We start from the raw sequence: 23,641 nt of genomic DNA on the forward strand, positions 1-23,641 counted from the left end.
TCCAAATCCAAATTCAGTCCTCCAGTGATTAACTTTCCATTAAAGGAAGTAAGTGGTTATGTTTTCATTGCTTCCATCACAAACAGGAATTGCTACGGTTTCCTAAGCTTCACGATGCCATAGTTGAAGTAGTGACTTGTCTGCTGCGTAAGAGGCTGCCTGTTACAAATGAAATGGTGAGCTACTGCGTCATAAATCATCAATTGTAATCATTATTAGTAAAAGTTTGAATTTTAGTTTGGCTGCTTTTTTAATACAAAAATTTGGTTTTATTGCAGTTTAGGTCTAAGTAATTTTTGAGGGAAAAGTGAGTTTCATATTTAAAAGGAACAAATTTGCAATAAATCTTGTAAGAAGTGCATTTTTTTGGTATTTTAATCATTTTTGGCTTGCATCCACAAGTTTTCATGAGAATGAAGTTACTCTAGAAGTTTGGGAATAGCTTTACTGTATTATGTAGTACCACTGCTTTTGTTTTTAAGATTTGATTTATTTGAGAGGCAGAGTTACAGAGAGAGGGAAACACACAAAGAGAGGTCTTCCATTTGTTTGTTCACTCCCCAGATGGCCCCAACAGCTGGAGCTGGGCCCATGCAAACCCAGGAGCAAGGAGCTAAGGAGCGTCTTCCCACATGGGTGAAGGAGTCCAAGTGCTTGGGCCATTCCACTGCATTCCCAAGCACATTAGCAGGGAGCTGGATCTGAAGTGGAACAGCCAGGACTTGAACTAGCACCCATATGGGTTGCTGGTGCTACAGGCTTAGCCACAGTGCCCGCCTCCTAGTACCACTGATTCTAATGACAAATTGTTTCTTTTTAGGTTTTAAAATTTATTTACTTGAAAGGCAGAGAAACAGGGAGGCAGCAGTTGGGGAAAGGAGAGATCAATTTTCCAACTGCTGGTTTACTTTCCAAATGCCTACAACAACTAGGGCTGGGCCATGCTTAAGCCAGGAGCATAGAACTCCACCTAGGTCTGCCCGATGCATGGCAGGGTCCCAAGTGCTTAGGCCACTGTTTGCTGTCTTCCTAGGAGCGTTAGCAGGGAGCTGGATGGGAAGCAGAGTGGCCGGGATTTGAACAAGGTCATCTGATAATGGCACACGCGTGTCCCAAGCAGCAGTTTATCCTGCTGACCACAACACCTGTCCCTTAGTTGTGTTTTCAGTAGTTAGCTTCTCCATTAGTAAACTGAAACCTAGTAACAAATTCTTACTATCTGTGAAGTAGATCAGAGTAACCTGGCCACTTCTTCAGTTTGAGGAGATAATACTGTTCATCCACAACCCCTTCCCCTCCGCCCCCCCCAGAAATGCAGTTTCAGATGCTGAAATATAAGTAATTTCAAAGCAAGAGCACATTATTAGTTAGCATAACTTATTAGTTGGAGTATAATTGTATGTATTTCGGCTTGAGTTTCTTGTACTTTTCACATTGTCAGTTTTGTCTGTATAACAGTTATACACATACACATATATTTCTCAAAGTAAAATTGTGTTGACATATTTCTGTGTTACTACCCTAATTTTTTTTCTAGGTCCATAACTTAGTGGCAATCGAGCTGGCTTATATCAACACAAAACATCCTGACTTTGCTGATGCCTGTGGGCTAATGAACAATAACATAGAGGTAAATGCCGTTTGAGTTCCTTTTTCAGAGACAGAAAATCTGTTCTCACTCAGTGTTACCAAACCTGCTGAACATGAAGTAACTATAAACACAGACACTGGCGTCCATTTCATGCCAGGAAATACACTGAGGGTATGGGTATCTCTCTTAGGTGCCTTGGAAAGAGAAGTAATTGTAGCACTGGGTTAAATATTTTTTTAAGAGTTATTTTACTTACTTGAAAGGCAGAGTTGGGGCCGGTGCTGTGGCAGAACAGGTTAACGCCCTGCTTGCCTGGAGCGCCGGCATCCCATATGCGTGCTGGTTCTAGTCCTGGCTGCTCCTCTTCCAATCCAGCTCTCTGCTGTGACCTGGGAAAGCAGTGGAAGATGGCCCAAGTCCATGGGCCCCAGCTCACGTGGGAGACCAGGAAGAAGCTCCTGGCTTCAGATCGGCACAGCTCCGGCCAATTGGAGAGTAAGCCAGCAGATGGAAGACCTCTCTCTCTCTGCCTCTCCTCTCCTCTGTGTAACTCTTTCAAATAAATAAATAAATCTTTAAAAAAAAAAAAAAAAAAGGCAGAGTTAACAGAGAGGGAGACACAGAACCAAATCTTCAACCTGCTGGTTGACTGCCCAAATGGCTACAACGGCCAGGACTTGGCCAGGCTGATGCGAGGAGCCTGGAACATCATCAGGGTCTCCCACATAGGTGGCAAGGGCCCAAGAAGTTGGGCCATCTTCTCCTGCTTTCCCAGGTGCATTAGCAGGGAGTTGGATGGCAAGTGGAGCAGTTGGGAGTCAAATTGGCACTCTTACATGGGATACCAGTGTCATAAGTGGTGGCTTAACCCAGCCCCTTCTTACCTGTTTTAAAATATAGTAATTATGGCATGAATGCCAACATTGGAGGATATCTAAGGAATTCCAATTAAAATGAACATTTAATTTAATTAAAATGAACTTCAATTAACGTGACTTTTTCAGCAGGCATATGTCAAAGTACTGGGATGATCGTTCTTGTTTTGTTTGTTATGTTTTATAGGAACAAAGGAGAAACAGACTAGCAAGAGAATTACCTTCAACTGTATCACGAGACAAGGTAACGGCAAGTTTTTAAAGCCTATTCCCAATACTCAAAGATGGACTGGTAAGACTAAGATACTTCGCAGTCCTGATGAATAACTTCTTTTAAAACTCCATAGGAGCTATTTAATCAAGTAGAGGTACATGAGTTTAAAATGGGCTTTGAGTAATTTGAAGATAATAGGGTTTTGAATTCACTGAAATAAATGCTTACAGGTAGCTTATAAGCATTAGGTCACCTTTTAAAAAAAAAAAATATGGTGGCTTTATCAACTTTAAAATTAGTTCAAACAACCAGTGACTTCAATAAGGGATTTTTTTGAAGAGGGAAGAATAATGTACACGTAACAGGTATTGATTGTCAGCACTACCCCTAATAGTTGTGTATGTTAAAATGCGTGTGTAAAAATAGGCTACCTTGAATTCTTGTCAGACAAGGTCTTAGAAACGGCAAACCTGAGAAACTTAACACGGGCGATCATGGTATAGTAAGAAGGCAGAGCGAACAATTTTATCTCCCATGATTACTCGTTTTTCATGTTATTTTTGTTAGAGGGGAAGAAATTCACATTTCTAGGAAGTTTCTGAATGCATTTGGCGTCCTTGATTTTTCTCCCTGCATTTCTTGCCTTTAGTCGTCTAAAGTTCCAAGTGCTTTGGCACCTGCCTCCCAGGAGCCCTCCCCTGCTGCTTCTGCTGAGGCTGACGGCAAGGTCTGTTCTCACTGTGAACCTGAGCCTGCATGCCTAGCTATGTGGTGCAACGTAGCCTTCTGGGAAGAGTACTCTGAATAGAAGAATTGTAATGTGCGCTTTTGTACTAAGGTCAGATCATTTCAGTCTACTGGACGTTACTAAACTATGTAACAATGCACACTTTATAAAATATTGCCGACATGCTTATGCTTGCAATGTAGAAAACGCACACAGAAAAAGAAGTAATTTAAAGAGGAAATTATCCTGCCCCTTTTGAATTTCAAGCCACTGGTATTTAAATTTTGCTTCTTAAATTGCATGTTTTAACGTATCTTTTAACAGTTAATTCAGGACAGCAGAAGAGAAACTAAAAATGTGAGTCTTGCAAACCACTGGAGAGCCTGTTTGTGCAGTGGCATCTCTCTTGTCTGTTCTGTTCTTAATGTTCCTTTTATCTAACCCATGGACGACTGCTTCTCTTACCTTGGAGCATTGTTTTGAATGTAGTATTTTGGTAGAGAATTAAGATTTCAGGGATGGAGATTGTACTTTTGGACATTTCTTCTTTAAAGAGTCTGAGAACTGCCCAGTACTACTGGATAACCCTCTAACGCTTTTTCCTTGGACTTCTGGTTAGCTTACACTTGTCAACCCTGAAGACAGAGCGAGTTCAAAACAAATGGGGACTGGGAGAATTGGGAACTGCTAGTAAACTTTTTAGGGGAAAATTAAATAACGTGCAAATTCTTCAGACCCATCCCTATTTCTAGTTTCTCTGCCATTTAGCTCCTCCTACCTTGGGTCTAGATCTCTAAGATTTGAATCTCATAGCCCTACAGCAGTCTCACCTTCCTCAGTCCACCGTGCTCAGTTGTCAAGAGATCATCCAAATCATCACACAAGTTCTATTTCATTCATGGCTCACATCAAATGTGCTCATTTTCCTTAATATTTCATTTGTTATTCATATTTAGTTGGCAGGCACTTAATTTAATTACTTAAATTTGTGTATGATAAATCTGCCTTTACTTAGGTGCCACTCACATTAACATTAGAGACAGACTTTGGCTGCTACTTCAATTTACATTGATACCCGGATCTGCCATCTTTACCATACTACTCCTTTTAAACTTAAATAATCCATTTTGAGATTGTAAGGTCTTTTTTTTTTTTTTTTTTTTTTTTTTTTTTTTTTTTTTTTTTGACAGGCAGAGTGGACAGTGAGAGAGAGAGAGACAGAGAGAAAGGTCTTCCTTTGCCGTTGGTTCACCCTCCAATGGCCGCCGCGGTAGCGCGCTGCGGCCGGCGCACCGCGCTGTTCCGATGGCAGGAGCCAGGTGCTTCTCCTGGTCTCCCATGGGGTGCAGAGCCCAAACACTTGGGCCATCCTCCACTGCACTCCCTGGCCACAGCAGAGAGCTGGCCTGGAAGAGGGGCAACCGGGACAGGATCGGTGCCCCGACCGGGACTAGAACCCGGTGTGCCGGCGCCGCAAGGCGGAGGATTAGCCTGTTGAGCCACGGCGCCGGCGAGATTGTAAGGTCTTAAGCATCTCTTTCACAAAAATTGTGTTTTCCCCATTATTGTAGAGCGTGTGTATGGTGGGTGTGAAAGGCACTCTGAGTGGTGGCAGCACTGGATCCTCTCAGGAGCAGACACTGAGGACCTCGGCTTGCGCTTGTTCAGGCGGTTGACATGGAGTGTCAGCCCAGGAGTAGGGAATAGAGTTTCTACTTTGACCTTATTTTTTCCTGATTATCTAAATTGAGAAATTTTATCAACTCTTAAGTTGGATAGAACTTTAGTTCGGTGGTGTTTAAGATGACTTTGAAGAAATTAAACTGAATGGTAGTTCTGTTCTTCCTTGTGTGTGCTTTAATGAGTATTCTGGTTTTAAGGGCACGTTGTGCTTCCTCCATAATGTAGTCCTTGAGGGGTGGAAGAAGAGGACCTAAGCTGGCTGACGTGTGGCAGACAGGGCATAGCAATCTCATTTGGATAGCTCAGTCACACGCGTCACCTCCTGTCTCTGACACCATCATCACGCTGAGTAGTTGAAACCGAGTGGGTCAGGATGTGTGTTCTTGACTTCTGTCCCAGGCAGCTCCCTGTGTTTAGTCGTTCACTTGAGATGCAGTGTGGCTGGTGCAGGTTTTGGAACGTGTTTTCCTCAGGTTACAACTGGCGGTGGTGGGGTTGGAGACAGTGCTCAAGAACCAACAACAGGCAACTGGCGGGGAATGCTGAAAACCTCAAAAGCTGAAGAATTATTAGCCGAAGAAAAATCAAAACCACTTCCCATCATGCCAGCCAGTCCACAGAAAGGCCACGCTGTGAACCTGCTGGACGTGGTAAGCCAACAGGATCAGGCTTCGCTCATTTAATGTGGAATGCTAGCTGCTGCCATTTCAAAATGGCACACAAGTAAGATTTTCTTCGCCTTACGCCACTTCCAGCCGGTTCCTGTTGCACGAAAACTCTCTGCCCGCGAACAGCGAGATTGTGAGGTTATTGAACGACTCATCAAATCCTATTTTCTTATTGTCAGAAAGAATATTCAAGACAGGTGAGTACTGATTCGTGTAAGTTAGAGTAGCTAATGCTGCCGGGTGAGTCCATGGCCAGTTTTTAAAGCATTTGGGGATATTGTTTACCCTAAATCCAGTGAATTCTGCAGCTGTTCCAGGAGACTCAGCACAGAATGATCAGGACCTGGTGGTCATGTGATCAGCTAGAAAAAGCTGTTAAGAAATCAGATACTCTTTGGTTCTACCTGGTAATCACAATGTTAGGAAAATATTTTCTCTAAGTTTTAATCTTGACGAATGATTTTGGCCAGATAATACTACCTTACCTTTTTGATTATCAAAACGAATGCATTTCACCAGGAAGGACATGCTTTTTCATCGTTTCACGTGTCCCCGTCCAATTCCTTCTCCTTTACGTTGCCTGTTATGTCGTTTCAGGTAATATTAGGAAGAATCACAACGTAGTTGCACAAAGCGGCCTCACTCTGAAGCAGCTTTTGCAATGGTTTTAGCGTAGGTTGCCCCCTACAGAACCCTGCTCTCGCTGCTTTCCCGAGCTCCGGGCCTTCCCTCCAGGCTCAGCCTGTTCTGGACGTTTCCCCCGCGGGGCGTGAGGCTCCTCCTAGCCCTTTGTGTGACAGCTTCTTTCACTCACTGTGGCCTGCACCCAGGATTTCATCCCTTTTCAGGGCTGAGTATTACGACATAATGAGTTTACCGTATTTGGTTTATCCATTCATCAGTTTTTATTTTATTCCCAATTTTTGGCTACTGTGAGTGTTCACAGCAGAGGGTTGATAAAGGATAATAATGGATGAGATTAAAGAAGGTAAGTTATCACTAATTGTGGCTTTTTGTATTATTTGATTTTAATTAAGCAAAAATCCAAAGGGCAAAATTATGCCTTTAAGGAAATACTTAAAGTACAACAATATTCTTACTTACTTTCATTTTTAAATGTAGCATTTGGGATAAAACTTCCTAATTTGGTTTTGTTTTGCAGCGTGCCAAAGGCGGTAATGCACTTTTTGGTTAATCATGTGAAAGACACCCTTCAGAGTGAGTTAGTAGGACAACTGTACAAATCCTCCTTATTGGATGATCTGCTGACTGAATCTGAGGACATGGCACAGCGCAGGAAAGAAGCAGCTGATATGCTGAAGGTACCAGTGTGAACGGCTTGGGATTGTAATACTGTATATACAGTTTAAGATGCATTCGGAACCTTGCATGTATATGTATAAACTTTATAGTTTTTTAAATTGGCATTGGAATCAAAAATCCCAGATATGATCCTGGTTAGTATAAATCTACCACATATAAATTAGAGAAATTACCCCATATGCTTATTAAATTATGAAAACAATTGAAACATATCAAGCCTTTTTTTTTTTTTAAATGCAGGCATTACAAGGAGCCAGTCAGATTATTGCTGAAATCCGAGAGACTCACCTTTGGTGAAGAGGACTATACAACAGAGACTGCTGATAGGAAACTTGCTGGTTACTGCCTGCTGGAGTAGAATTTTATTTATGGACTCCTCCTGTGTATTACAGTGGTACGAATCTGCTCATTGTAAAGACTGGCTATTAACTGAAGCGTATACTGTGTACTGCAGAACAAATCACACATTTAATCCACATAATAAATGGCTGTTTCTAAAGTTTTCCAGTATATACAAAATACATCAAGTCGTCTTACTGCAGTTTTTCTTTGAACTTAGAAGGAACTGTCGTGTCTAGCTGTACAGTTTGCCTGTGGTGAGATGACCTGTGTAGCCTGTGTGTGTAGACGTAAAGCTGTGCCGCCGACTCTCCAGAGGAAAGGCACCGAGACCACCCCTCATAGGACCGTACTGCATGCACTGCGAACGACCTGGCTCTCGGATGTGGGTTGGCAAGTCAAGCCCCTCACCTAGACCACTGCATTCCACCCGTTCTCCCCTCTACAGTTCCATCGGAGCGTCTCTGTAGCCCTCGACACGTCAGGGAGGAAGCGGCGTGCAGCCTGTGTAGTCACGGAGCCCTTCTATTCCTGGGTCTACACGGCCCTAGCGCATTACAAATCAAAATGTTTTTACTTAAACCTGGAATCTGAATATGAATCCCAATGCCCTGCATTAGAAACAATGATCAGTACTTGACCCAATGATGACCAACCTGCTTTCACCTTAGTTTGCAACTACATTATTGGTTAAGATCTAAAATGAGATCCTGACGCCAGGAACCACTGTGTTCTGACTTCCTGTGAAAATACCAGTAGAGCCTTGCAACATAAAAACATGCAGACACACATGCTCTCCTAAAGGCTCAGGGGGAGGGAGGACTGAGGTTTAGAACATCAACATTTTAAGAAAATTCCCCAGGCAATTCTTGGGATGAACCACATGACACATTTTAAGATAGGAGTAAATCGCTAAGATACCCAGTTCCATGTTGAGCCAACAGTTAACACATTAAATTATGTACTACAGATCGGATTTCAGACACAAAAAAACCCCCCAATCTGTCTGATATATGATATGGTACTTCTCTGAACTGTTAACAGTACCATCCTCAGAGAACACATGGTAAAACGTGTTTGTTGGGACACTTAATCTGTCATCATCCCCCATCAGTTCTGAAGTTACAGCCATCTATGATTTACTTTTTTAGATAACTGATCAGATGACTTCCATTCTAGCCTTTCAAATTTCTAAGGGAAAAACACTTGTAATGCACCTTTCTCCAGCATATCAAACAGATCACAAACTGAAAATGTCAGCTTTAAAGACATGCTGTGGTAATCCACTTGCTTGTACTACACACTTTGTATAAAGTAAAACAGGCAAGAAACTTAAGGAAAGAGTAAACCTTCCTGCGTGAAGTTCTGGAATGTAGAGATAATCTCTGAATTTTCCTGTATGTTCTTGCTGTGTAAATAAAATTGTTGGTATGAAATGACATTACAGTTTGCTACTAAATGATTTCTTCCTAACTTTTCCCTTGAAAAAAAATTTAAACTGCAGCTTTTTAACATTTATATTTACTTGGAGGGACCAGCCCTGTGGTGTAGGTGGTTAAGCCTCTGCCTGCGATGCCAGCATCCCATATGGGTGCCGGCTCAAGTCCCAGCTGCTCCACCTCCAATCCAGTTCCCTGCTAAAGCACCTGAGAAAGCAGCAGAAGATGACCCAAATTCTTGGGCCCCTGCACCCAGTCTGAAGACCAGGAAGAAGCTCCTGGCTGCTGGCTTCAGCCTGGCCCAGCCCCTGCCACTGTAGCCATTTGGGGAGCAAACCACAGAATAGCTCACTCTCGCCTTCCCTATCTCTTTCAAATAAAAATAAAAAAAAAAAGTACTCGCAGTCCATCTGTACTGCTAATACTATACCAAGAGTGTCCCAGCTTTTTCCTGTTAGGTTCCCGTGATTTGCTACAGTGTTACTACATTTGCACTCCTGCTTATGGAAGTGGTGACTTGCTCCGCGCAATGCAAGGAGCCAGTACAATGTGAACGCTAAAGCCATGCTTTGCTGCCTGTAGGCTTTCAGAACAGACGTCATTAAACGTCGTGTGTTTCACCTACTCGGTCCTCTAGAAAAACGGAGGTGCTCTTATTGCAGATACGGAGATGGTTCTGGAGAAGAACCTGCCTGAAGTGTGTCAAGCCGAACTCGGTCTGAACTCCAGGTCCTTTAATGGTGACCTGAAAGCTTCCTCTACCTGGCCATTTTAATAACAGCATTACTTACTTCATGTAGTGTGTGGCTCTTGTATTTTTAGTCACTTAATTTTTCAGTTGATCTCAAGTTGCTGCCTTCAGGAAGCCACTGACCAAACAAGGCTGTGTGTAAACAGCATTACAGGGAAACACAGGCGAGGACTGGAAAATGTAATTAGAAACTTTGTGACAAGTCCAGTACAGGACTTGCTAATGCCAACTGTGGCCTTGTCCAGCTTTTCTTAGGAGAGCTGTACTTGCTTGCTGAACAACACAAGTATCAGAAATTGACGTTTCCAATCCTGGACTCCCCAGAACACTGCTGGTTGTAGAACTGCTATCAGCCCCAGTGAGCTCGCTGCCTCCTAGCTGACCAGGAGTGACCGAGGGCCGCCCGTCATTCCCAGGAGAGCCGGGGCAGGATGGGGGAGGCACTGTGTTCCTCCATCAGGTACTGATTAGATCAGCCCTGGAAATCAGGGGCGTCCCTGGCAGTCCTTATTGTTGTGGGTGAGGAAGAGAAGAGCCCATCGTTAAACAAGACCTGATTTGTTAACCAGCCCATAGAAAGTAAAATTACTTACACGGAGACCTGGTGTACAGTCCAGTCTGTTTTTTCTGACTCGCACAGGCAAAGGTATAAATTTCGGAGGCAACATTTTTTACGCTTGAGAATGAAGGATGGGTAAGTTTGAACAACCAGGAAGAGTTTTCATTATAACTGAAGCCATTTTATTATGTAGAAATTCCTTTTTCCTATTTTAAGTAAAGAAAGTCCATTCTTGAGAATGTGTTGTCCAACAACTAAAACACTTTCGGGATTTGTTACTTGTCTGTGATTAATACTGACTCCGCCTTCTGTGATCATGCGATACCTGGAAACAGAAACGCTCGGTGACTAGAGAGCCAATCACTGTACTCCAAAATACACCGTTACTTCCTTCTCCAGCGCCTCGAACTAGATAGAACACCCGGCACAGGCTTGCTGTCGGGCTCACACTCTACGACTCGGAAGGCAGCTCCAGGGCGGCCTAACAAGCTGCCTGTATAGCAGTGGGAACGCCAGAGCACCACACAGCTCCTGACAGAATGATTCCATCTGTAGTGGCTTCAGAAATGAATGGGAATAGTGGAGGTCCTGTTCTGGAAGGACAGCTCCCCCATTTTTGAAGAACTCAGACAGAAAACAAAATTCCAGAAGACAACAATGCTGCTTTTAGTAAGTGACCCAGGAAACGTAACACACGACTATAGTTTTACCCATGGAAATGTTTAAGAAACTTGTTTATAAAACTGAAACTCCTTGCAAATTACAAGCACTAGCAAACTGTTAAATCGAAATGCAGTGGCTGATCTAATGAATTCTAGACAACTACTAAACATTTCTGATGGCATATGCAAAAGAATTATCCAATTCATTTTTTTTTTTTTTTTAAACAGGCAGAGTGGATAGTGAGAGAGAGAGAGAGAGAGAAAGGTCTTCCTTTTTGCCGTTGGTTCACCCTCCAATGGTCGCTGCAGCCGGCTCATCGTGCTGATCCGAAGCCAGGAGCCAGGTGCTTCTCCTGGTCTCCCATGCGGGTGCAGGGCCCAAGCACTTGGGCCATCCTCCACTGCCTTCCCGGGCCATAGCAGAGAGCTGGCCTGGAAGAGGGGCAACCGGGATAGAATCCAGTGCCCCAACTGGGACTAGAACCCGGTGTGCCAGCGCCGCAAGGCGGAGGATTAGCCTGTTAAGCCACGGCGCCGGCCCCAATTCATTTTTTTAAAAAGACTTATTTTATTTACTTGAAAGACAGAGTTATAGAGAGAGGTAGAGACAGAGAGAGAGGTCTTCCATCTTCTGGCTCACTCCCCAGATGGCCGCAACAGCCGGAGCTGTGCCAATCTGAAGCCAGCAGCTTCTTCCTGGTCTCCCACGCGGGTGCAGGGGCCCAAGGTCTTGGGCCATCTTCTACTGCTTTCCTAAGCCATAGCAGAGAGCTAGATCAGAAGAGGAGCAGGTGGGACTTGAACTGGCGCCCATATGGGATGCTGGTGCTGCAGGCCAGCGCTTTAACCTGCTGGGCCACAGTGCCGGCCCTATCCAATTCATTCTACAAACACAGTGCTTACTATATGCCAGATATAAATTTTAAATAAAGGGTACTGCAAACTAGCAGAGAACCGAGGATTCATAGACGAGAACAGTGCCGACAGGGTAAGCGGCATGAACAACTACCAGCTGCTCTTGGAGCACTGATGAGCGTGCGGGCTGGAAACTCCTCAAAGCAGAGCCACCTCGTCTGACTGCAGTGAAGAGCAGCTCCCTTCACTCGCGGACCAAGCAGAGAGGGAGGAACTAGAAAAGTACGATTCTGAGATGAGGACTGGAGCACTGAAGCCTCGGACGGCCTTAAGATGGCAAACGTTGAGGGCGGGTGCCATTGCTCAGTGGGTTAAGTCACCACCCGCAGTACCAGCATTCCATATGGGTGCCAGTTTGAGTCCGCCTACTCCAACAGCTGTTGATATCTGGGGAATAAACTGGTGGAGGAAAGATCCGTCTCTGTGTAATTCTGATTTTCAAATTTTTTTTTTTTTTAAATTAAAAGCAAATGTTGGGATAAGTGTTGCGGCGTAGTGGGTTATGCCACAGCTTGGGAGGCATGCATCCTATCATCAGTGCCTGGGACCACACCCTGCCTCCTCTTCTGATCAGGATTCCTGCTACTGCTCTTGGGAGGCAGCGGAAGATGGTAAAAGTATTTGAGATCTTGCTGGCGCTGTGGCTCACTAGGCTAATCGTCCACCTTGTGGCGCTGGCACACCGGGTTCTAGTCCCAGTCGGGGCGCCGGAGTCTGACCCGGTTGCCCCTCTTCCAGGCCAGCTCTCTGCTGTGGCCCGGGAGTGCAGTGGAGGATGGCCCAAGTGCTTGGGTCCTGCACCCCATGGGAGACCAGGAGAAGCACCTGGCTCCTGCCTTTGGATCAGCGCAGTGTGCCGGCTGCAGCGCGCCAGCCGCGGCGGCCATTGGAGGGTGAACCAAAGGCAAAGGAAGCCCTTTCTGTCTCTCTGTCTACTCTGCCTGTCAAAAACAAAAACAAAACAACAAAAAAAAAAGTATTTGGGATCTTGTTACCTACATGGGAGACCTGGTTGGGGTTTCTGGCACCTGGCTTTGGTGTGACCCAGCCCTGTCACTCCTCTCACCCCACATTTCAAGTAAATAAATAATTTTATTTTCCAAAAAGGCAAATGCTGGTTTTCTCTGATCTGAATGGGTTAGCAAATAAAATTAAGAAATGAACATACCTGGTTTTATAAAAATCAACTGTAAAATATTTTCTATGTTAGAACAGATCTCTTTTTTAGGAAACATAATTTTAGGCTCTTGGCTAGCTTCCAGTTTTGTGCACAGACTAACCTGTTTGCTTATACAATGTAAAAGATACAGTCATGGGGCCGGCGCCATGGCTCACTTGGTTAATCCTCCGCCTGCGGCACCAGCATCCCATAAGGGCGCTGGGTTCTAGTCCCGGTTGCTTGTCTTCCAGTCCAGCTCTCTGCTGTGGTCCGGGAGTGCAGTGGAGGACGGCCCAAGTGCTTGGGCCCTGCACCCGCATGGGAGACCAGGAGAAGCACCTGGCTCCTGGCTTGGGATTGGCTCAGCTCTGGCCATAGCAGCAATTTGGGAGGTGAACCAAAGGAAAAAGGAAGACCTTTCTGTCTGTCTCACTGTCTACATCTATCTGTCAAAAAAAAAAAAAAAGATGCAGTCAGTATTACTTAAGACCCCGGCTAAGCCAGGTATGGGTCTTAAATAGTGGCAAAGTTTCCAGTATCAGCACACACATCACAGGAAATGTTCAGAGGAAAAAAAGAAAATTGTTAGCACCAGTGATCACTGTAGGAAAATACATCATATCACCCTCAAAATGAGGGTGTAATAAAGACACCAGCATTTGATGCCAGGGAACAACGGCTGCTTTCTCAATAGAGACAAACCTAAGGCAAACAATCCAAACTACCGATGGAGAACATTTGCGAAATATTACTCAAACTCAAGATAAAAACTTGGATTTGTTCAAACTCCTACAGAAGAGGCCCCCTGAGCCTCTGTGGCTAACACTTTGCTTTCTGCATCTCCCCGCCCATTTAGACAGGTGAGCATCAGCAATACGCCGAGCTGCCATGTGGAGTGCTCTGTGCACTAACACGCTAGACCTACTCACTCACTATGAACAAGGCCTCTCTCAAGGGGCCTGTCGTGTTGCCAACAGACTCGCAGGGTTCTCTCACAGGCTTCCTTCATGTTCACATAAGCTGCAGGGTGCCCCCTCCCCCCCACACACATCCAGCCCTAGTATGAGAAGGGTCATGTGACCGTGGGCCTGTGTCTGTGGCCTCAAATTCTAAGCACATCCCTAAGCCAACTGACCCCAGGGTGCCTACGCAAACGTGAGACTGAGTGCAGCAGGGAAAACCGGCTGGGCTGGACATGATGGGCAGCGTGGCACCACCACGCGCCAAGGGAAACAAACGACTGTCACCAGACGCACGCTCAGTTCTCACTGTGTTCTTGGAACAGACCCAACTTCTGCAGGAAAACATGCGCTCTGGGACACGCTGTGAACTGCAACCCCACTGATGCCGAGTGTCCCACCATCTTACCCGCGGGGGCCGTCAGGAATGGCGTTGGCTTTGCGGCACGTGTCTAGGACGCTGGTTCCGGGGTCAAGAACTAACTCAGAAAACGCAGCTTCTCTGAACAACTCCTTTAACTCCTGATCAGACAGCACCTCGAGAGCATCGATGCTGCTGTGATAGAGGGCCTGGGTGCACCTGGAAAACACGGGAAGAGCCACGTCACGCAGTGCTACTCAGCTACACATCCCGACGCCCCATGACAGGGTGTGCGCCGTGCCAGGCTGCAAGCGCAACATGCATCTTGTCGAATTCAAAAACTTAGTTCAAGACCACCCTTCTGCCCAGGGAGCGGACGATTTTAACGCACCAGAGTCAAACACCGACCACTGCTGTCCGCAGTGAATGCCGGGGTCACCCGAGGGCAGCACAGGTGCCAACGCCCTCAGGCCCAGGCAGTCCGGAACTGTGTGCGCACCAGCGAAGGCGGCTACCTTTTGGCGGAGTCCAGGCCTTCTCGGCCATGAACGAGCTTGGTGACTTCCGCAGCCAGTCGCTTCTGGGGCACCCGCTTTTCTGGCTCTTTGAGGTGCAGCTGCATGAGGTGGTCGATCTCTGGAAGGGGCAGGAAAGTGAAGAGCTTCAGGTACCTTTGGGACAAGAAACCAGGGGCTGCGTTTACATCACACGCCGCGTGTTCACCAGCAGCTCACCCACGCCATCGACAATATCCTGCTGCCCTTGAACTTCTGAACTCTTCAACATAGAACACAGACATGCGGAAATGCACGCAAAGTGATGGAGGGTCACACTACTTTGCCCAGCTGTTTCTGCGCTTTCAGCCTAGAAGGCCTGGGATGGTTCGGGCGCCCCGCACCGGTCCTTTCCCGACAACCACAGCAGTGACGCGAGAACCACCCGTACAGCCTCTCTCAGGTGCAACAGCACCCACACGAAGGCCCAGGAATCCCAGACACAGCCTTAAGGGACCATCGCCGTGAATCTCCCCGCAGTTAAAGGCAACCCGCCCCCGCCCCAGGGAAGCCCTCGTGTCACACCTGGAGCGGCCCGCCAAAATAACCGCCATTCTCCTCACAAAATCATTCCTCGGTTTTGCCTGTTCCCAAGACCGCACAGGAACCGACACGGTAGGAGCTAGGTTCGTGCTTGGCTGCCTCGGCCTGTCAATCTGTGGGAGATCATCTATGCTGCTGCGTGTATTTATCTATGCATCCCACTGTGCACATCTGTGTTGCAGTTCGGGATAACCGCTAGTCACGCTGCCACGGACATCGCCATACGTGCCACTAGCTGCACGCATGCACTGCCGTCTACTGCGCGTGGACAGAGAGGAGCTGCACGGTCACAGATCACGTGCCCGCTCGGCTCTGCTGAGTGCTGCCACTCCTGCCCACTGCTTCTCAAACTCTTCTCTCGCGCCATCCTCGAACGCCCTCAGCAGCACGCGGCGATGCCAGCTCTCTCGGGGTCAGCCACGCTGCAGGGTGGGCAGTGCTGTCTGTGTTACGCCTCCCATTTTCCTTCTCACTGAGGTTCAACACCTTCTCATGTTTTGGGCCTTCTGTAGGGGATCTCTGAAAAGTATGTTCAAGTCTCTCTCCAATTTCCTGCACCCACGTGGAGACCTGGGAGAAGCTCCTGGATCCTGGCTTTGGCAGGATCCAGCCCTGGCCACTGCAGCCTATGGGGACTGAACCAGCAGATGGAAGATCTCTCTCTCTGCCTCTCCCCCCTCTTGGTAACTCTTTCAAACAATATTTATCTTTAAAAAAATAAAATTATGTTAAAAAAAAAAAAAAGCATCGTTTCCCACTCAATGGTGATGTTTCAAGAACAGATCTTCATTCTTAGTCTGGCTTATCAATCATTCCTGTCTCCCAAGTCACAAAAATACTTTTATATTTATGTTCCAAGAGGCTGGCTCGTCTTTTATTATAGGCGCAGGTCTAGAAGCTCCCTAAAACTGACTTTTATGTATATTTAAGTTTTCTTCCCCACAGCCATCTAATTATCTGAGCAGTATCTTTCGAAAAGACAGCCTTATCCCACTGCTGAAGTGCCTGCTTTGTCAGAAACAAAGTGACCAGGAGCAGGGGCTTCCACAAGTTCATGGAAAATGGAATTCTGAAGAAGTAACTTTACTCAGGAGCAAGAGATTCTGAACTCCACACAGTTTTCCTAAGATGCATTTTCCACAGACTTTCTCTAATCTGACATGATTTTGGTTTAAGAGTCAACATGATACAGTGGTTAACATTCAGATTATTTATTTACTTTTTTATTAAAGATTTATTTACTTGAGAAAGAGTCACAGATTGCAGAGGGAAAGACAAAGAGAAAGGTCTTCCATCTGATGGTTCACTCCCCAAATGGCCCCAATGGCCGGAGCTGCACTGATCCGAAGTCAGGAACTTCTTCCAGGACTTCCCACACGGGTGCAGGGGCCCAAGCACTTGGGCCATCTTGCACCGCTTTCCCAGGCCATAGCAGAGAGCTAAATCAGAAGAGGAGCAGCCGGGACTTGAACTGGCGCCCATAGGGGATGCCAGCGCCACAGGCGAACACTTAAGCTACTATTCCACAGCACTGGCCCTCACTGGTCTCTTTAACCTTAAACTTGTACATTAAACCTAAAGCTCACTATTAGAATAGATGGGCTTAGCAGGGTTGCTAGATACAACACTACAAATCATTTTTTTTCTTAATGTTTATGTATTTGAAAGGCAGAGTGAGCGAAAGAGATTCCATCAGCTGTTTCACTTCCCAAATACCTACAATCTCACAGCTGGGCCAGGCCAAGTTGGAAGCTAGCAACACCACTGGGGTCTACTACGGGACAGCCAGGGGCCACCATCTGCTGCCTCCAAGGCACGTTAACCAGCTGGATTGGAACCAGAGACAGGACCTGATCCCTGAAACTCCAAAATGGGGTGTCCCAAGCAGTGGCTTAACTCACTGGGCCAGATCCCTACCCCAACTCTATCTCTATAGACCAGGGCCAAACAGGAAATCAATCTTCCAAACATGTTTCAGTTCCTGGGGCAGGCGTTGTACCACAGATTAGGCCGCCACTTGGGACGCCTGCATCCCACACTGCATCCCACACTGGCTACTCTGTTTCCAATCCAGCATCCTGCTGATGTGCCCGGAATGAGCAGATGACAGTCCAAATACTAAAGTCCCTGACACCCAGATAAGTACAAGACCCGGATGAAGTTCCTGGATCCTGGCTTCTGCCAGCCCAGTCCAGCTGTCGCAGGCATTTGGGAAGTAACCCAGCAGATCAGATTCTGTTACTCTACCTTTCAAATCAATCAACCAATCAATAGGTTAATAAATCTTTACAACAGTACACATCAGATCTGTATATACCAGAACCAGAGGACTGTGTCACCAAGTATGCTAAGAATAAATCGAAACAAAAACCTTAATTTTTTTTTTTACTTTTTGACAGGCAGAGTGGACAGTGAGAGAGAGAGACAAAGGTCTTCCTTTTGCCGTTGGTTCACCCTCCAATGGCCGCCGCGGTAGGCGCGCTGCAGCCGGCGCATCGCGCTGTTCCGAAGGCAAGAGCCAGATGCTTCTCCTGGTCTCCCATGGGGTGCAGCACCCAACCACTTGGGCCATCCTCCACTGCACTCCCGAGCCACAGCAGAGAGCTGGCCTGGAAGAGGGGCAACCGGGACAGAATCCGGCACCCTGACTGGGACTAGAACCTGGTGTGCTGGTGCCACTAGGCGAAGGATTAGCCTGTTGAGCCACGGCGCTGGCCAATAATTATAATTTTCTGCTTCTTTTTTTTTTTTTTTTTTTGACAGGCAGAGTGGACAGTGAGAGAGAGAGACAGAGAGAAAGGTCTTCCTTTGCCGTTGGTTCACCCTCCAATGGCCGCCACGGTTGGCGCGCTGTGGCTGGCGCACCGCGCTGATCCGATGGCAGGAGCCAGGTGCCTATCCTGGTCTCCCATGGGGTGCAGGGCCCAAGCACCTGGGCCATCCTCCACTGCACTCCCTGGCCACAGCAGAGAGCTGGCCTGGAAGAGGGGCAACTGGACAGAACCGGCGCCCCAACCGGGACTAGAACCCGGTGTGCCGGCGCCGCAAGGCGGAGGATTAGCCTAGTGCGCCAAGGCGCCGGCCAATAATTGTAACTTTCTAATAAGCCATTTTCCACTCCATCCTTCCATGTACATCTTAAAATTAGCCTGTCAAATGGCTGCCATTGAAGCGCAGTGGGTTAAAGCCCCAGTCTGCAGTGCCAGCATCTCCTAAGGGCGCCAGTTCGAGTCCTGGCTGCTCCACTTCCGATCCAGCTCTCTGCTATGGCCTGGAAAAGTAATGGAAGATGGCCCAAGCCCGTGGGTCCCTGCACCCTCATGGGAGACCCAGAAGATACTCCTGGCTCCTGGCTTTGGATCAGCTCAGCTCTGGCCATTGTGGTCATTTGGGGAGTGAACCAGCGGATGGAAGACCTCTCTCTCTGGCTCTACCTCTCTCTCTCTTTCAAATAAATAAAATAAATGTTTAAAAAAAAAGAATTAGCTTGTGAAGTTTCACAACCAAAAATCCTATTTAGATATGGTTGGGATTGTATAAAAAACTGCATCAAATTTAGAATTCTTACCAGTATATACTATGAACATGGCATGGTATAACTCCCTTTAAGTATTTTTTTAATAGTATTTTCTAATGTTTTAGCAAAGTCACATACCTTAAAGAATAATTATTCCTAGTTTGATAATAGACAAGTATCAAAATGATTCTTTAACTTTCTCTTGAGGCTGGCATGGTGGCACAATGGGTTAAGCAGCCACCTCCAATGCCAATTTCCCATATGAGCACTGGTTCAGGTCCTCACTGTTGTACTTCCAATCCAGTTCCTTGTTAATGTGCCTGGGAAAGCAGGAGCAGATGGCCCAAGAATTTGAGACCCCGCTACCCACATGGAGACCCAGATGGAGCTCCAGGCAGCTGGCTTTGGCTGGCCTAGCCCCAGGCGCTGCACCCATTTGTGAAGTGAACCAGCAGTTCGAAGATCTCTCTTCTCTCTCTCTCCCCCTCCTCATTCTCTCTCTGTAACTTTGTATTCCAAATAAATTTTTATTTCTATTTTTTGACAGGCAGAGTGGACAGTGAGAGAGAGAGACAGCGAGAAAAGTCTTCATTTTGCTGCTGGTTCACCCTCCAATGGCCGCTGCGGCCGGCACACCGCGCTGATCTGAAGCCAGGAGCCAGGTGCTTCCTCCTGGTCTCCCATGCGGGTGCAGGGCCCAAGCACTTGGGCCATAGCAGAGAGCTGGCCTGGAAGAGGGGCAACCGGGACAGAATCTGGCGCCAGACCGGGACCAGAACCCGGGGTGCCGGCGCTGTAGGCAGAAGATTAGCCTATTGAGCCGCAGCGCCAGCCCCAAATAAATTTTTAAAATCATAAAAACTTTTTCTTCTCTGATATATTTGCTTTCTCATTAACTTATATTCTTCCAAGAATTTAAGGCCGTGTGAGCTAATGAGAAAAAAAAATTTTTAAAGATTTATTTATTTGAAATGCAACAAGAGAGGTAGAGGGAGGTAGAGACAGAGAGACAGTCTTCCCTCTGCTGGGCCACTCCCCAAACAGCCTCAATGGCTAGAGCTGAGACAATATGAAGCCAAGCCAGAAGCTTCCTCCATGTCTCCCTCATGGGTACAGGCTATCAGCAGGGAGTGAGATCGGAAGTGGAACAGCCGGGACTCAAACCAGCACCCACATGGGATGCCAGCACTGCAGGCCGGGGCTCTGACCTGCCATGCCACAGCACCAGCCCTGAGAAAATCCTTTTTCAAAAGGAACTTTAGGAGCCAGAGGAGTGGCACAATGGGTTAAGCCCCTGCTCAGTATCCCATATCAGAGCACCAGTGTGAGTCCCAGCTTCTCCTCTTCCAATCCAGATCCCTGATAATATGGCTGGGAAAGCAGGGGAAGATGGGACCCTGCACCCACGTGGAGACCTGGAAGCAACTCTGGGCTCCTGGCTTCGGTTCAGTCCAGCTCTGGCTGCTGTGGCCATTTGGAGAGTGAGCCAGCGGATGGAAGACCTCTCTCTCTTTCTCCCTGTGTCTGCAATTCTTCCTCTCAAATAAATAAACCTTTAAAAAAAAATCCTGGGAGTGGCGCTGGGGATCAGGGAGATGGTAGGATCTTTAAAGGTGTTTTATGCTACATACTTCAGACAAAGGCAAATAAGGGTAGTTAAGAGGAAGGATGAAAAAATCTAACAGGCCAGCAACAGCACCTCAAGTACTTATTAGATACAGGTGGAAGTCTCGGCTCTGAGTTTCCTAGCCAGCCACTGTAGTTTTCATTTTACCTACTAACTAGTGGTAACTTTGGAACATAGTTAATATTACCAGGTTCTGTGATGTGCTTTACTCCTTCAACAGAATCTAAGCAAAATAAGAGTATAGGGGCCGGTGCTGTGGTGTAGAGGGTAAAGCCGCTGCCTACAGTGCCGGCATAACATATGGGTACCAGTTCAAGGCCAGCTGCTCCACTTCAGATCCAGCTCTCTGCTATGGCCTGGGAAGGCAGTGTAGGATGGCCCAATGCCTTGGGCCCCTGCACCTGTGTGGGAGACTCCGAGGAAGCTCCTGGCTCCTGGCTTTGGATCGGCACAGCTCCGGCCATTGCAGCCAATTGGGGAGTGAACCAGAGGATGGAAGACCTCCCTCTCTCTCTGTGTAACTCTTTCAAATAAATAAATAAATAAATATTAAAAAAAAAAAAAAAAAAAAGAGTAGAAGCGACACCTACAGATGCAAGGGCTCACATTATACCAGGGGCTGACGACACTTTCCCACCCTGCTGGCCAGAGCTCACCTTTCCACGGCGCTGTCCTGCTGCCTCAGGAAGAACTGATACAGCTCAAACGGAGACGTCCTGTCTCTGCTGAGCCACACGGCGTTGCCGGCCGACTTCCCCAGCTTCGCTCCCGTGGTGCTTGTGATGAGAGGAACAGTGATTCCGAACACATCTTCTCCAGTCAGCCTGCGCACAGGAAGAGGTCAGGATCGGCTGCAGGCCCCCGGCCGCTCGCAGTCTGAACTCGCTGGACCCCTAACTCTGGACTTCTGTCACTGCCTCCACTCAGCTTCCACACCTGCCATCCTGCCTCACCCGCGGCAGGGACCAGAGGCCGTGAAAGCGTGGGTGGGAAGAGGGAAAACGGGGTGAAGAGGGAGCCAGGGAGACGCAGCAAAGCAGCTGCTTTATAGAAGGATGCTTTGCTGTGTTACACGTGGGCTGGTCCCCGCTTCACCGCCCTCAAGAAAACGCCGTTAAAACACAATACTTGGGGCCGGTGCTGTGGCACAGCCAATAAAGCAGCCGCCCACAGGGCACGCATCCCACATGCGCTCCGGGTCCAGTAACGGCTGCTGCATTTCTGATCCAGTTCCCTAATGCACCTGTGAAAGCCGTCAAAGACCGCCCAGCCCTGGCTGTTAAGGCCATCTGGGGAGTAAACCAGCAGATGGAAGACCCATCTCTCCCTCTCTGTAACTTTGGCTTTCAAATAAATAAATAAATCTTAAAAAAAAAAAAATACTTATCAAGTATTTGGACCCGCAAAAATTGGGTTTTCCTTTAGAATGCCAACCAAGGGGTGAGACCAGCCTCCCAGAGGATACGGAGCTAGGCAGAACCCAGTAGGGCTGTCAACAACTGAAGGCAAACAGAGCCAGGGCGACTTCGAGGAAGTCAACAGACACACCCCATGTTTTAGGGGGGGTCCCCTTCCTGCAGAATTCTAGATGAGGCCCCCAGCGCCTAATGCCCTTAATTCGACCGGTCCGTGTAACCAACGCCCTGACAGTCCCTAAGTGAGGACAAACCCACAGAAGCCCGAGGGCAGCACTGCACCCCACCACGCTAACAGCGAACCCCAGGCTACGAGCGTGCGAACGACCGGCCCCCGGCTTTCTCCGGGGTCTCCAGGCGCTTACTTGTGCACGAACTCGTATCCGGACGTGATATTGCCCAGCTGGTCAGAGCCGCCCAGCTGCACCCGGCACCCGTAACGCTGGAACAGGTAGTAGAAGTCGTAGGCCTGCAGCACCTGGTAAAGGAACTCGGCCAGGCTCATGCCCTCGGGGCTCTTGAGCCGCGCCTGCACGCTCAGCCGGCTCAGCAGCGTGCCCATGCGGAAGTGGCCGCCCACGGCCGCCAGGAAGTCCACCAGGTGCTGCTGCCCGTACCAGGCCGAGTTGTCCAGCACCGTGAAGCTGCCCCAAGCGCGCCCGTCGCCGAAGAGCTGCCGGTGGTTGGCCGCCAGGGCCTCGAGCCCCGCGCGGAGGGCGCGCGCGTTGGCGCCCACGCACTCCGCGCCCAGCGCCTCGCGCTCCTTGGTGCGGCCGCTCGGGTCTCCCAGGCGCGCCGTGGCGCCCCCGACCAGCGCGATCACGTTGTGGCCGGCCCGCTGGAAGTGGAACAGGCCCAGCAGCGCTAGCAGGTGGCCTACGTGAAGCGAGTCGCTCGTGGGGTCGAAACCGCAGTAGACGGTCTGGGGAGAGAAGCTGCCCGAGCCACGGTCGAAGAGTTCTGGGAGCTCGGTCTTCGTCCCCCTCTCCGGGAAGAACTCTTTGAACAGACCCCTAGCCTTCTGCGCCGCCAGGACACCCTGCGGGCCCGAGTGCGCCCTACGCAGCCCCGGGCGCAGGACTCTAGACGGGCTCGGGGCGCCAGACCACCGGGCCCGGGAACAGCACCGCAGCATGGGCGCCGCCATCTTGGCGACGGCGCGAAGGGGATGCTGGGAGGCACGACGCGCCTCCTGCGGCCGCCGAGGGCGCGTCGGTATTTCCTGCGCATGCCCGGGCGGGGCGGTTGCTTAGTGACGAAGCCGGCGTGGGCCGGGTCACCTGACTTTGCCTGGCCGTTCCTCAGAGTGGCTGTGCGCCTGATGGCGGTCCCCACGCCGCGGGGCTGTCGGGAAGAGGAAGACCGGCACTTACCGCCTGAGACCAAGCCCCAAGAATGTTAACTTCCAAGTTTTAACCTAGGGCCCGGTTCCGTGCTCGGACCTGAGCCCTGGAGTCGTGGAGGCATGGGTTTGCCTTGAGATACGAAGTGGGCATGGAGAGTCGGTCCCCGGGTGTTCGTCGCTACCTCCTGGAGGTGGCGGCCTTGTCCGGGCTGCAGCCACAGCGAGTGCAGGGTGCTAGTCAGGCACGCACCGCCCTCGGTCTACTCCCGGAATCAATTTGGTAATCCCACGGCCTCAGCTCCCGCACAGCCGCCGCCGTTCTCACGGGCGGCGGGCCGGCCGGGACCCAGCTCCGAATGCCGTCCTGGAAGCTGGTCCCTCGGGGTCAACACGCTGTCGCGGGTGGGGAGCCGCC

General features: G+C 48.5%; 2 protein-coding genes across 3 annotated transcripts in view; one reads left to right on the top strand and one right to left on the bottom strand.

Annotated features, from left to right (window-relative positions):
* The window catches only part of DNM1L (dynamin 1 like), a 53,745-nt gene extending 44,884 nt beyond the window's left edge, over positions 1 to 8,861 (top strand). Inside the window, exons 12-19 of one of the 2 annotated variants that reach the window (XM_062195056.1) lie at positions 87 to 176; positions 1,538 to 1,630; positions 2,654 to 2,710; positions 3,330 to 3,407; positions 5,564 to 5,740; positions 5,846 to 5,955; positions 6,921 to 7,080; positions 7,322 to 8,861. In XM_062195056.1, coding sequence (XP_062051040.1) covers positions 87 to 176; positions 1,538 to 1,630; positions 2,654 to 2,710; positions 3,330 to 3,407; positions 5,564 to 5,740; positions 5,846 to 5,955; positions 6,921 to 7,080; positions 7,322 to 7,378 — 822 coding nt within the window. In that variant the 3' untranslated portion in view covers positions 7,379 to 8,861. The remainder of the gene's footprint in view (positions 1 to 86; positions 177 to 1,537; positions 1,631 to 2,653; positions 2,711 to 3,329; positions 3,408 to 5,563; positions 5,741 to 5,845; positions 5,956 to 6,920; positions 7,081 to 7,321) is intronic. The other variant, XM_062195057.1, reaches the window with a different exon arrangement.
* A 1,280-nt stretch (positions 8,862 to 10,141) lies between these two features.
* On the bottom strand, positions 10,142 to 23,032 carry YARS2 (tyrosyl-tRNA synthetase 2). The gene is made up of 5 exons (XM_062195533.1): positions 22,247 to 23,032; positions 21,123 to 21,290; positions 14,741 to 14,896; positions 14,274 to 14,444; positions 10,142 to 10,494 (listed from the first exon to the last, which is right to left on the bottom strand). Exons 1-5 carry the CDS (start codon positions 23,026 to 23,028, stop codon positions 10,335 to 10,337), a joined length of 1,437 nt encoding a protein of 478 aa, XP_062051517.1. The 5' UTR covers positions 23,029 to 23,032; the 3' UTR covers positions 10,142 to 10,334.
* Between the last annotated feature and the right edge of the window lie 609 nt (positions 23,033 to 23,641).

This window comes from Lepus europaeus, chromosome 6, assembly GCF_033115175.1.
Source record: "Lepus europaeus isolate LE1 chromosome 6, mLepTim1.pri, whole genome shotgun sequence".
Taxonomy (NCBI): domain Eukaryota; kingdom Metazoa; phylum Chordata; class Mammalia; order Lagomorpha; family Leporidae; genus Lepus; species Lepus europaeus.